Below are 14,188 nucleotides of genomic sequence, written 5' to 3'. Positions count from 1 at the left end.
ATGGTAAACATTGAAAAAAATGTTTAATTGTGTAATGTAGTGCATGAAATAAATTAGATAGTGTTTGATATTGTGGCAACAATTATTTTTTAAAAAATATTTTATTTAAAAATATATTAAAATAATATTTATTGTATTTTATTTTTTACATTATTATATTGAAGTGATCAAAAATAAAATAAAAAATATTAATTTAAAATAAAATAATTTAGTATACACAATATGTGGTAACAGGAGTACAGTATAGCCCACCAAGGGGTAGCCCTCAAATCTCAGCCTGTGCACCTTAAATGCTTGCAATAAATTTTTGTTAAAAAAAAAACTGTAGTCCTATTTTTGAGAGGTAAAAGTAAACCCTAGCATTCTCGATTTCCCCCCACATACCTCTGTTATTTTCACTTTCACCCTCAACTCCTCTTGTTTTCCTGTAGCGCCAAGGCAAGCAGCAGCACAGTTTTCCTACAAGACCAAAGGGTGCACCAAACACAACCCTTTCTCTTTCGTACTCTGTCTCTCTTCTTTCCTATTGAATCCCAATCAATTTTCCTCGGGAACCCCTCAATTATTTACTCAAATAAAATTTATTATTTGAATCTCTGTCCCTCTTTTTCCTCTACTGGTTTTGAGGTAAATCCCTACTTCTCTATCTGTCTTTTCTTTTCTGGGTTTTAGCTTTTACGCTGTATTTGATTAGGCTTGGTATTATTAGCTCTTGTTTAACTTGTAATGTTTTACTCGAAAAGATTCTTGCTTTGCACTGTTTAATCCAAATCCTCATCTGGGTTCTCTTCAAAATTAGGATTTTTATTAGTGGATAGTGAATTTAGATGGATGGCTGTTTTTTGCTTATTGGTTTATTTTCTTAGAGTTATCTTTTTTGTTCTTGTTCTTTGATGTTTGAAAGTGTTATTCAAGTTGTCGGTGGATTGGTTTTATAGTGTTGTCCGGTTCAATTTGGGCTGTTGTTGCCTGTTATGGTGTCGTTCTTTGAATTGTTGGTTTGTTTTGGTAGTGTTCAATGTTTTTATTTTAATGGATTGCTTTTAGGGACCAATGGGGAAAAGGGCTAATAAGAAAAAGACTCGGCCACTGCAGAAGGAGAAGCGGGTTGCTGGTCATTCTCCCAAGAGTGTGCCTCAACAAACAAATCTCAATGTTGAAGATGTTGATGGGGTTACAGTAGTGAAAGAGAGAAAATTGTGTCCTCACTTTGACAAGGGTTTTGATGCAAACAAATTGTCAGAGAAAATTAGTTCTTCGGATTCTTTTAGGTGTGAGGATTGTCGAGAAGCTGTTGGTGATAGGAAGGGGGCTAAGGGGAAGGGTAAACAAGTTAAGAAGAAAGGAAGTGGTTCGGTTGATTCAAAGTCAGAGTCAAAAGCCATTTGGGTTTGTTTAGAATGTGGGCATTTAGCATGTGGAGGAATTGGTTTGCCAACAACTTCTCAGAGCCATGCAGTTCGTCATTCCAAGCAGAACCGTCATCCTTTGGTCTTCCAATGGGAAAACCCTCAACTTCGATGGTGCTTCCCGTGCAATACTCTAATTCCCGCTGAGAAAACAGGGGAAAATGGTGAGAAAAAAGATGCAGTGTTTGAGGTTGTAAAGATGATCAAGGCGCAATCGTCTAAAGAGTCATCGGCGGATGTTGAGGATGTGTGGTTTGGAAGAGGCAGTATTATTAGTGAACTTAATGCAGAAGGCACCATGACAATTGACTTAGAGGGAAGAAGTGGTCATGTGGTGAGAGGCTTGGTTAATCTTGGGAACACTTGCTTCTTTAATTCAGTCATGCAGAATCTTCTAGCTATGAACAAGTTGCGTGACTACTTCTCAAGTGAAGAGGCATCTTTTGGACCTTTATCAAGTTCTTTAAAGAAGCTATTCACTGATCTAAAAGCTGAGACTGGTTTTAGGAATGTAATCAATCCGAAATCCTTTTTTGGGTCAGTCTGTTCCAAGGCTCCCCAATTTAGGGGGTATCAGCAGCAAGATAGTCATGAATTGCTGCACTGCTTACTTGATGGGCTGTCTACTGAAGAGTTGACTGTTAGAAAGCGAAGAAATGCTTCCGAGGAAGATGGCATTCCTCCAAAACATGGTCCTACATTTGTGGATTCTGCTTTTGGGGGGCTGATTTCTAGCACTGTTTGTTGTGTAGAATGCGGGCACTCCTCAACCGTGCATGAGCCGTTTCTAGATCTCTCACTTCCAGTTCCAACTAAGAAACCTCCAACTAAAAAAGTCCAACTGGTCTCTCAAGCAAAGAAAACGAAGTTGCCTCCAAAGAAAGGGGGAAAGGTTCTGCCTAAGATTAACAGAAATACAGATTCAATGCCAGCTCAAAGTGTTTCAAAACCATCAGTCCAGAGTGATTCTCCATGCCAAACACAGTCAGCTGTGCCTCTCACAGAAAACACAGTAGCTTCTTCAGATAACATTCCAGCACCAGGTTCCACTGCCCCAACTACTGCGGTCGATGTAAGTGGCGAAGTTTCACAGAATTTGGCTGCTGTTATTGAATCTGATAGTAAGCAAGCTGTTGAGACTACAATGGAGCAAATAGCAGGTTCATTTGATGACTTCTGGATGGATTATATTGGAGCAGAAACTACATCAGAGCATGATTTTGCTAAAGAAAACAATGTTCTTGCAGCAGGTCAGCAATTTGGAGACGAAGTTAATATTCCCAATGATGACTTGACAGAGACTTGCCAGGCTTCTTCAATTGATGGGGAGCCAAATAAAAAACCAGAATGTTCTTCTGTCAATCCTTGGGAAGAGGAGGTTCCATTACAGGTTCAAAGCTCAGAAGTTCTTTTGCTTCCATACAAAGAAGAGGGCTTTACTGACAGGGAGATTATGAAAGGAGAATCTGAGGCTGCCTCATCTTTTGTGGGCTGCGAACAAGATGAAGCGGAATTTGATGGCATTGGTGACTTGTTCAATGAGCCTGAGGTTTCTGCAGCACCTGTTGCAGGGCCCTCATTAGGTAATGAGGTTGCTTTACCAAGTTTTATTGCAGGAATTAGCAGTGAGTCTGATCCGGATGAAGTTGATGATTCTGATTCTCCAGTGTCTTTAGAGAGTTGTTTGGCCCTTTTTATAAAGCCAGAACTTCTCTCAAATGATAATGCATGGGAATGTGAGAACTGTTCAAATTTCCTGCGAGAGCAAAGGTTGGATGCAAAGAACAAGCAATCTAAAATATCTCCAAAAGCTTCAATAAATGGAGATGAGACTCAAATACAAAGTGATTCAGTGAGTTTAGACAAGAACATCTCATGCTCCACGGAGGTCGGAAGCTTTGAGGATGGAGATGCGATCCCTACTAACCTTTGCAACTCCACACCTGAAGTCTTTGTTTCAGGTAATGGCTGCTCAAATAAGAAATTCATACATGCTGAAATTGTTCAGACAGAGATGGAACCATTTATTTCTCAAAGTGAAGAAAGGAAATATGAGATGAATGTATCGCATAGTTCTGGTTGCTATGAATCATGTAATCGAGAAACTTTGAGTGGTCCACCTGTTGATTCTTGTAGTGTTGATGAGACAAGCAGTACTGGATATACCATGGCTAAAGATGAGCAGACTGACTGCAACTTCCCTGGCAATTGTGAATCAGATGTAAATGAAGATGGGGATAAAACTTTTAAAAAACTGAATGTAAAGAGGGATGCAACTAAGAGGGTCCTTATTGATAAAGCACCACCTATTCTAACGGTTCATTTGAAGAGGTTCAGTCAAGATGCTCGTGGTCGTTTAAGTAAATTGAATGGCCATGTTAACTTCCGAGATGTACTTGATCTTAGACCTTATATGGATCCCAGGTGCCTATCACTCAGAACTATCTTTGATTTGACTATAAATAATTTGATGTTATAGTCCATTGTTTTTTCATCTCGTTAAGTATTTGTGATGTTAAGATAAGCTATAAATAGAGCTATTTTTCTCTTGGGGGTCTAACATATGCACTTGCTTCGGCGATTGTGTTTTCAATGGCTAAAGTGAATTTCATTGTGAATTCTAGTTACATTTCAAATGCAGGATTTGTGAGAATGAATGAGGTTCTTATGCTTGATTTGATTCCTGAATTAATTTTTCCCCACGTGAACTTTGTTTTGCAATGAAAATTGTCATGTAATTAACTACAATTGTCACATCATTGAGCATTTACAGGTGTGTTGACACACAGAGTTACGTGTATAGACTGCTTGGGGTGGTGGAGCATTCAGGAACAATGAGGGGAGGTCACTACATTGCATATGTCAGGGGAGATGCGAGGGGCAAAGGCAAGGCTGACAAAGAACATGGGGGTTCTGTGTGGTATTACGCCAGTGACGCCCATGCGCAAGAGGTTTCTCTGGAAGAAGTTCTTCGTTGCGATGCTTATTTATTATTTTATGAGAAAATATCAAATTGATTTGTTTTCCATGTGATTCCTCAATTGGAGGTACACAGCAAACCCCCAAGGGGAGGGAGCGAAACACAACTTGAGAAGAAGTGAGAGTGTACAACAACCATTACCTCATATCCTGATACCCAAATTTTTGACATGCAATTAGCTCTAATACGTACATTATAAAATTACATCATGAGAAAATATTATTTCTCCATTTTCTTTCGTGTCCCATTGTCCAGGGACTTCTAGTTACTAGAATCTGAATGTTTTCTGGGATATTGGGCCTGGTAATTCTTTTGATTGTTTGCTGTACTATTATCAGCTGAGATATGTCTTTTAGAGGGGAAAAAAGAATCATGTTACGAGTCTCTTATCTCCCTTTCACGTCATAGCAATTTTCTATAGTATGGATTCTTTGCAATATTGGCTAAATCTTTGTAGCATGTGATGGTGTCTTCTTCTTCCCCTTCACTGCTGGTCTAGTAAAAGGCAGTCCTCGCCTAGTTATGGATTTATATGCAACACCAATTACATTGCTATACCAGGCTGCAAGAATTGATCAGAACTGAGGTTAGCTTCAGAGACAGCTTGTTTTCACTGTGCCTGGGGAGAGATAAGGGCGAATGGCACAACTTGGCAGCTTTGTGAGTGGAATAAAAAAGAGAGTCACTTGTAGCTATTAAAAACAAAAACAACAACAAAGAATGTGATAATTCCTCTACAAAAAGGGAAAAAAAAAGCACGATACTAATGATTTTCTGAATTCCCAATCGATCCATCTTAATTTTTTTAGACTCTCTTACTAGACATTATTTTTATGCAGTTGATTTTTGCCAGAGATGACATGATTTTAAGGAAATGTCTTCAAACTGTTACAACGGATCATTCGCCTACAAAACTATGACTCTGTAGTCTGTAGTATAATTTGTCATAAGTGGTAATATTATTTGATTCTTTTTCTCTTGCGTACACCAGCAAAGTCGCTTTGGCCGAGTGGTTAAGGCGTGTGCCTGCTAAGTACATGGGGTTTCCCCGCGAGAGTTCGAATCTCTCAGGCGACGAATTGTTTTTTTTTTCCCTTAAATATTTGCTAGAGCCTTAAAGACCTTCATTTTGCACCTGGAATATCTTCTAGACAAATCTTATGCATCGTTGAAACCCTTCCATCTTTCCCCTCATATGCTGATCATCAGCCTTGTAATCCAAGGCAAGTAATTGTAAAGTGGACTCACTCTACCTTCGATTTTCATACCACTTTTTAGATGCATTTCATGATTGATGTATTCATTTACTCACGACATTAAATTCCTTCAACAGCTAGCGTTCAAAACAAAATGTTCTTACATAAATAGATAGACAGCAAAAAGAAAAAGAAGCAAAAGCCCAAAAGAAGCAAAGAAAAAGACTCAAAGAATCCAGCTCCCACTCTCCTCTTTCTCCATCCCTCCCTTGCTCTACAAACTAAACACACCACATATTCTCTAAACGCACCACCCTATAACGCACTCTAGCTAGTCTCTTCCATGGCAAAAGTACTCTCTAACAAACTGTTCTTTGTCTTCTTTGCGATTCACATTCTTGGGAGTGCAGTCTTTTTGCCAGCGGTGGTGGTGGAAGGGACCTGGTGCGTGGCAAGGAGTGATGCAAGTACCCAAGCCTTGCAAACTGCACTTGACTATGCATGTGCTTCTGGTGCTGACTGTACTCCAATACAGTCTAGTGGGCTGTGTTTCTTGCCTAACACAATTCAGGCTCATGCTTCTTATGCATTCAATAGTTACTTTCAAAGGAAAGCCATGGCTCCTGGCTCTTGTGACTTCTCTGGCACTGCTAGTGCTTCAAAAAGCGATCCCAGTTGAGTCCCCCCTACTTCTTCTTTTTTTCCTCTCTAGCTTGGCATTACTCTTATATATTGTGGCTTGACTTTTCTTGGTTTTCGTGCTGTAGGTTATGGATCTTGTATGTATCCATCTTCTCTAAGGTATGCTTGAAATGAATCATATGACCAATCTTTCTTTGGCCCTTCTTAATTTTACAGAATATTTTCTTTTGAATTTTATGAGTTTTTAAGATTTTTAAGATGCTTAAAATAGGGTTTAAGTAATTTGTTGTTTAGGTTCATGAGGCATCAGTGCTTCCTAAAGCATGCCATGGTGGATGGGTGATATCAGATTTGTGATCAAACATAAAGGAGCAAAGAGTACTAATACAAAATCTAAGTGCCTAAAAATATAGTTGTAAATGGATTAAATCTGATAATTAAGCATAACTTCATCTTCACGTCAAGGGTTCCTTCTATTATTTAGCTACATCAGAAAAATTAGACCCATAAATAGTTTTTTGAGCATGGTACGCATTATTATGCACATTCCATTTCCTTCATGCACCTCTTGCAAACAAGGGCGAATAGACACTGTTACCAATCCCTGGCTCTGTCAAATATTTTGACAGGACAATACCCTCCATTGTTTTGAACAGTTAGATTAGCCCTGTAGTCCAACTATATATATTGGACAGAACCCTAGAGATAAGAGGGTGAGTCAAACACCTAGGAATAGAGTGATTCATCCAGCTGTTAGCTGTAATTGTGCGAAATTTGTATGCCCCATGATGCATGATTCTGTCTACAGACAGGCCAGGTTGCCCTTTATAGGGCAATGGTAACCTGCTAAGTAGTAGTTACAGTGTTCGAGAGTTTGTACCCTGCATCTTCATTAGAGGCTGGACCATGTTTGAAAAGCTGCCAGAACTTCTGTTACATAATGGTATCTGCATCTGATGCTATGCTAAGAACTTGTATTGCTTCTGAACTCTGTGAAAGAGAAATGATGCTAAGTTAACACTAGTTAGGTAAATCGTGGAGAATTTTTTCAAATTAGAACACTTTTAAAATTTATTTGATAAAACAGTGCAAATGGAGAAATAATTGGGAAAATAACAGACAGTATACAATTCTGACAACTCAGGTTAATCTTTTTCAAGTGAACAAACTCAATGCATGTCAGAGAACACAGTGAGTTTGTTTGGATTCTCTTGGTTCGCTATGCTGTCTTTCATTTTAGTTCAAGAAAGTTGTTCAAGTGACTAACTGCATAAATCATTTGAATCTCCAGCACTGCCGGAGGGACTGGTACCACTACAAGCACTACACCAGCCGCTAACCCCAACTTTCTAACACCGCCATCCAGTGGTGGCACCACCGGACTGAACCCTGGAATGACTCCACTGCCGGACAATTCTAAAGCTTCTTTAGGGTTTATGGTCACTGTAACCTTACTGCCTCTGTGCCTTTTGCTTGTTTTCTCCTTCACATTTCGGCCCATGTAGTTATTCAAGCCAGAGCTGCAATATGGCGAAAGCAGAGCTGGTTGCGCTTAATTTTTTAGCTAAATACATTACCCAGAACGAAAGTCCGCTCCTAATCTGATATTAGATTTCCATTTTTTTATCCATACCAAAACCAAACCATCCAGCAAACAGCCAAACACTACAAGTACTAAGGTGGCTTGCCTGCAATGGGAGCCAGACCACAATCTTTGTTTCCTGAATACTACCATTAAACAGTGGCTTAGATCAAGTACAGGTGGGTTGCATACACCCAATTCTCCGTGCAAATGCAGCCCTTTTAATCATTTTTTCGCATGAACCTGCAGCGGCGTTAGTTGGCTTATGATTTTAGATATCTTCTTGCTTGAGCTGGAACTTGTATCCCACTTAAACAATTTATCTGCTCCAGCATATGATTTTCTAACGACATATATATTGTGATATATAAAAAACAGAACGTCAATGCAATTACAATATATTATAAGAGTTGGAATACAATGAATCTATCTATCTATCCTCGAGCACCCAACTCCTAACTCGCAACTTCACATCATCGACAAGGAAATGCTTAAAGATGCGTAAGCCATTTTCTTTTCAAATTATGGCCTACAACATGGATGAACTCGATATGTTTATGATCAGCTAGAATTGATGAGGTCTTGCACACAGGCAAAAGGAAAGAAACACTTGTGTTCCAGTAAGTGCACTCACTGAATGTGCTACAAAACTGCCGTGACAGCAAGTCCTCCATCTCCACTCTCATACTTTCTGCTTCTCTGTATTGGCCTTGAATGTGCTGTCCAAAGGAGGATACCAAGCAGCGACCAACCATAGAGTCACATTCCTATCAACGTTATACAGATCTCATTTCAACCATGCGTAACAATCCGCAGTGAAATAAAATTTAGAGAAATATACTATGTGGCAGCTAAAAACAATCAGATAAAAACATTACCAGAAATGTTATTAGGGAGATTATAACAAAAGTTAAATAGTGAAGAGAAATCATATAGATCAAGAGATATTTTACGTATTATAATAATAGTTTCACTTTCAAGTTTTTATATTTTCACAAGAGGATAAAATTTCTTTGGCTTTTTTCCATAAGGATATTCAAGGTTTTTTAATTTCATATAACACTTTGAGCCTTAGAAAAGACAAAAAAATTTTTTGTCTTTGGAGGTATTTTGGTATTTTTATATGGATATTTTGTGTAATTAAGAAGATCATAAGAGGTGTTTTAATATTTTTCACGTTGTATTTTTTATTTTATAATCGAAAAGTTGTTGGCGAGTGTTCTACAATGATTTTCCAAGTTCTGAGAGCTTGAGATGGGGCTAATGTTGTCTTTTCATATAAAATTAAATTATTTATTTTGCCCTTTGGTTGAAAATATTGAAGCTCTACTTGTGGGGGTATTTCAGTACTTTTTACAGGTACATTGGTCATTAAATATTTCAGCGGGGATATGGTAGTCTTTTCATGATTATTTGCATAGTAAAAATATTATTCTACCCCTAAGTTTAACAAAATTAAGACTTGTTGTTAAGGGGTTTTTTGACATTTCATAAATTGTTAAATAGTTAAAATATATTTTTGGCTTTAAAAAAGAAAAGAAAAAAAAACTTTTTATATGGGGGTATTTTTTGTTCTTTCACATTGTTTTTTGTGTAATATTTTGTAATGATGAGGGGTATTTTAGTATTGTAATATTATTTTATTATTTTTAAATTCAAAAAGTTGCACTGAACACAAGTTTACTTGAGTTTGGCAAACAAACAATACCTAAATTATTTGGATGTCAGATCCAAGTCACTTAGGTTGGAATGGCTGCCAGATCCAAGACGCTTGGATCTGTCACGATTATCTGACCCAAGAAACTTAAAATATTTTTTATACTCTTAATATTTTTTTTATATTAAAAACAATTGATATTAATCTGTTACGAAGCACGAATCAATATACTAGTATATTATATAGTGTGCTAGCAAAAGTGATCACATGAACTAAATTGAGAAAAGAATTGGAGGAACAGAAGATTAAGGTTTAAAGAAATTAAGCTAAGAACATGTAAGTAGGTCCATTGGAGCATCACTTAGTATTTGATTTGGATTTGTTTGGGAGTGTAGTAAATAATATTTTTCAAAGTAATTTTTGCTTGAAAATAAATTAAAAATATTTTTTAGTTTTTAAAATTTATTCTTGATATCAGTATATTAAAAAAATTCAAAAATACTAAAAAAACAAATTTAAAACTAAAAATAAATTAAAAATTTTCAAAAACATAATTTGATTGTATAAAAGAGAACTAAGAAGGTATTTAAAATAGAGATGTAATTGCTTTTTTTATAAGACCTATATAAAAAATATTTTTTTTTTTTATTTTTATAAAATGTAATTTATACTTTTAAAAAATTATACCTTAAAAAAAACCCAATCACACCTCTAAGCCAATCATAAACTAAGCATGACTTAATAAGGGTTACATGACCATGAGGTCTATTGGCAGCATATCATAATTACTGACTGGTCGTCCATTCACGAAAGAGAAGTTGCTGGAAACAAAACTTGACATGCCAATTATGCGACATGTCGTCTACTAAGGAGCCTCATATCTAAGTAGGGCAAAGGCCCATCAATGTTGGGCCCATACCTATAAGAGTCCTGGGCCCATTAAAATTATATTAAAATAAAAAGAAATTAAATTAGTTAATAAAAAATAAAAATAAAGGCCAGAAAATTCTTTCTCTTGTAAGACAATCGGAGAGATCTGCAAAAAACAGGAGCTGCAGTCAGATCTTTGAACACAAAACATTATCCGTTTGATCCAAACAAAACCCAGAAAAAGAAAACCCCACTACTTTATATACAAATATATATAAAGAAAAATAATGAATATATTCAGATTAGTAGGGGACATGACCCATCTGGCTAGTGTCCTTGTTTTGCTCCTTAAGATCCACACCATCAAATCATGTGCTGGTATGTATTAGAAGTTTTGATTTTTTCTGTTTTTGGGTGTGTTTTGGTTAATGGGTTTGTTTTAAAGTGTGTATTTTGCTATAAAGTTTGCATCTTTATTGTAAATGATAAATGGGTTTCTGCTTTTTTTTCAAGATGGGTTTGTATTTCGGTGAACTGGGTTATTGTAGGTGAAAGTAGTTATGGGATTTTGTTTGGTTTTATTGACTCAAAATGGGTTCTTTTTTTGGTTAATAGAGAGATAAGGAGAGGAGTATTGTGCTTGATTTGAATGCATTTTATGAATTCTTTTGGTTATGTCTTCTGTTGGTTAGATAATATGAATAGTGTTTATCATGTTGGTGGTGTAGGTGTATGGTATATTAGAGAGAGAATGTATTAGCATGAATGATTAATAACAGCTTACGAACATAGAGAAAATAGTTGAACCCTCTATTGCAAACAGCTTTTCCGTAGGGAATATGCATTGAGCTTCGTAATTGAAAGAAGTTCAGTTTGTGAACGTTGTTTCCTGATGTTTATGTAATGTTTAGCAAAGTTTTTGTATGATAGCATTTAGGGTTACAATGCAAGTAAAACTGTAACTAGAAACAATTGAGAAATTGTGATGACATGGGACTATGTCATCCCTGAGTGTAATCTTAGACTGAATCTAGTAATAGCAGGGGTCGTTGAAGAAGATATGGCATGAGATAAACAGTGAAATGAAGTGAGAGGTTTTTATTTCAACGTGAAAGAGAAAGAAGTTCATCAGATTGGAATAGCTTGAGATTTAAGAGAGGTCATTAAAATGTATTGCCATGGCAGAATTACATATTGATTCAGGTAATTGCAGTGTGGTTAGAAAGCAGTAGGATGAAGGTGATGGTTGGAAGATGTTTTGCTTATCAGTGATAGCGTTCATTTTATTTTGCTACAGTGAGCAACAAACCTTCTTTTGATTGAATTTTGTTTAGTCCACATTTCTAACTCAATTGTATTTCTGCACATAATTTTGCTTAGTTTTAGCGATGAAATAGCTGGTTATTGTTAGTATGTTTGTTTGGTATGTCCTCCTGTTCTCTTGTTTTCATACATAAGATTGCAAAAGATGTTAAGAAATTTCTTCCTCTTGAGGGATACATCAATTAGGAAAAATATCAGAGAGTTTGGCAACTGAACTATGCTTTAATTGTAGGTTGTTATGATGGAATAAATTGCTGCTTGAGGTCCATCTGACAGAACTAGCAATATGATTCAAAATGGTTATGATGGAATAAATTGCTGGTTGAGGACCATCTGACAGAACTAGCAATATGATTCGAAATGGTTTTTCTTGCTTTCTTGTTTTCACTAGGAGTGGATGGGTTGAGTTATTAAGTCACCTACTCCCTGGAGCCATTTCCTAGCTCGATCATGATTGTGCATGTGTGGTTAGACTGAGGAATTCTTCTAAAGAGGTTGCTATATATGTTGGTCATGCTTTTAAAACAGGATTTTGCAAGTAACAGTGTTTTGCCCCATGTTGTCATGCACACCCAAACACATATCTAAATTATCGTGTTGCATAATTAATAGCCAAACGAATGGGTTCTTGAGCCTTTTCATTCAACCAGACACATCCTCTTTAGACCTTTTAATAGCTCTGTGAAGTAGGAGTTCTCTCTTTCAAATTGTTAGTCATAGACTTTTGACTTCCCTGTGTTATTTGCAGGCATTTCTCTAAAGACTCAGGAACTCTATGCTCTTGTGTTTGCCACTCGCTACTTAGACATATTCACTCATTATGTCTCATTTTATAATACCGTGATGAAATTGATATTCCTGGGAAGCTCATTCTCTATTGTCTGGTATATTCGACGCCACAAGTTGGTTCGGAGATCTTATGACAAGGACCATGACACCTTTCGGCATTTATTTCTTGTGCTGCCCTGCCTAATTTTGGCCTTGCTAATACATGAAAAATTTACCTTTAGAGAGGTAACAATGTCTTTCCATCTAATTATTTGGAATGCTTCAGTTCATGTATTGTTTGTCCAAGATGTTAACAGCAATGTGATGCATGCACCCATACAGACATATATGCCTACATACATCTGTGTGCATGCATATGCTTTTAAGAGTGATTGGGCCTATGCTATTCTTATTGGCCGTATTGTGACTTTGATGTATCTTGAAATATGGTTCTCCAGGTAACATGGACATTCTCCTTGTATCTGGAAGCGGTTGCCATACTTCCTCAACTAGTACTGTTGCAGAGGACAAGAAATATTGACAACCTGACAGGACAATATGTCTTTCTCCTAGGGTATTTCTTATTGCATAATCTTTGTAGTTTTTATCTTAGGTCAATAAGGTATTTTTGTATGTTACAGTGGGAGTTCTTTCTTCCTCAATTTTGAATCTTGATTACCATATTGTTGTCATATGTAAATGTCGTTCTTTGTTTATTTTTCTTGTGTTGCTAGGAAAGCTGGGTACGTATATAATTTCATGTTCTGCATACTTGCTGCACTTTAAAACCCCTGTTAACCTTGTTACTCTTATTTGCTGCAGCGCATACAGAGCATTGTACATATTAAACTGGGTTTATCGCTACTTTACAGAGCCACACTATGTCCATTGGATAAGTATGTCATCCTCAGTACAGTCACATGTGCATTTGGAGGCATATCCCTATAAAAACATTTTACTAATATTTCGCTATCTATTTCTTCGCAGCTTGGATATCAGGAACTGTTCAGACATTATTGTATGCTGACTTCTTCTATTATTATTTCCAGAGGTTAGTCTTTAAACTTTTGGAAAAGCTTCCAGCCTTGTGCTGATGATTATAGAAAATGACATTTTATTTTCGTGTTGCAGTTGGAAAAACAATGCGAGGCTTGAGTTACCAGCTTGAGAAAGCGGTTGGAATATGCTTTTATTGGACTAAACTAGCTATGCATTTTGGTTGTAACTTCTATTTCCCTTGAATTTATCCTGTTTGTGTTTGCTTCAGTATGGCATTTTAAGCCACACCATTAGTAGTTTTAGAACACAACATATATGTAGCAAAATCACTAGTAAATGACATTGAACCATTCTACAATGGAAGAAAAACTGAATGCATTGATTATTATATCCATGTTTATGGAAGATTAAGCTGTCTCAATTCGACCAGAAACTCTTTGGGTCTCTTTTTGAGCTCGGAGTTGATTACTTCATCCTGTTGTCTATTCTCCCAGCTTCTTCTTATTTGAGGTTCAGATAGTCAAACAGACTCAGCACTGCAAGATATTAATGGACTCCCAATTTAATACTTGAAAAATGTGGTGATCTGTTGCCAACAAGAGACCTCAAACATCCTTGAGCCATTAATGCATTTGCAAGTTAAAAGTATGCATGAAGACCTGAACAGTTTAACAATAACTCTTATTTGCAAATGAATTTTAAAAAACTATTTAATAATTACCTTTCATCGTTGATAATTGGGGAAATCATGCTCACTTTATG

At 36.6% G+C, this 14,188-nt stretch overlaps 3 protein-coding genes and 1 non-coding gene across 4 annotated transcripts; all 4 read left to right on the top strand.

Annotated features, from left to right (window-relative positions):
* Nucleotides 1-398: 398 nt before the first annotated feature.
* LOC133674927 (ubiquitin carboxyl-terminal hydrolase 2-like) lies at nt 399-4,773 on the top strand. The gene is made up of 3 exons (XM_062096226.1): nt 399-627; nt 1,048-3,833; nt 4,183-4,773. The coding sequence occupies exons 2-3, from the start codon at nt 1,054-1,056 to the stop codon at nt 4,424-4,426; spliced, it is 3,024 nt and encodes a 1,007-aa protein (XP_061952210.1). The 5' UTR covers nt 399-627; nt 1,048-1,053; the 3' UTR covers nt 4,427-4,773.
* A 611-nt stretch (nt 4,774-5,384) lies between these two features.
* Nucleotides 5,385-5,466, top strand: TRNAS-GCU (transfer RNA serine (anticodon GCU)). The gene has a single exon. It is a non-coding gene; the product is annotated as a tRNA-Ser (tRNA).
* A 274-nt stretch (nt 5,467-5,740) lies between these two features.
* LOC133704321 (PLASMODESMATA CALLOSE-BINDING PROTEIN 3-like) lies at nt 5,741-8,020 on the top strand. The gene is made up of 3 exons (XM_062129121.1): nt 5,741-6,259; nt 6,353-6,386; nt 7,519-8,020. Exons 1-3 carry the CDS (start codon nt 5,929-5,931, stop codon nt 7,730-7,732), a joined length of 579 nt encoding a protein of 192 aa, XP_061985105.1. The 5' UTR covers nt 5,741-5,928; the 3' UTR covers nt 7,733-8,020.
* A 2,425-nt stretch (nt 8,021-10,445) lies between these two features.
* Nucleotides 10,446-13,831, top strand: LOC133690693 (ER lumen protein-retaining receptor-like). The gene is made up of 6 exons (XM_062110949.1): nt 10,446-10,714; nt 12,408-12,673; nt 12,886-13,001; nt 13,250-13,323; nt 13,415-13,478; nt 13,559-13,831. The coding sequence occupies exons 1-6, from the start codon at nt 10,624-10,626 to the stop codon at nt 13,593-13,595; spliced, it is 648 nt and encodes a 215-aa protein (XP_061966933.1). The 5' UTR covers nt 10,446-10,623; the 3' UTR covers nt 13,596-13,831.
* The last annotated feature ends 357 nt before the right edge of the window (nt 13,832-14,188 follow it).

Source organism: Populus nigra, chromosome 1 (genome assembly GCF_951802175.1).
Source record: "Populus nigra chromosome 1, ddPopNigr1.1, whole genome shotgun sequence".
In the NCBI taxonomy this organism is placed as follows: Eukaryota; Viridiplantae; Streptophyta; class Magnoliopsida; order Malpighiales; family Salicaceae; genus Populus; species Populus nigra.
The sequence above is the reverse complement of the archived record's forward strand: the minus strand, read 5'-3'. Positions and strand labels throughout refer to the sequence as shown.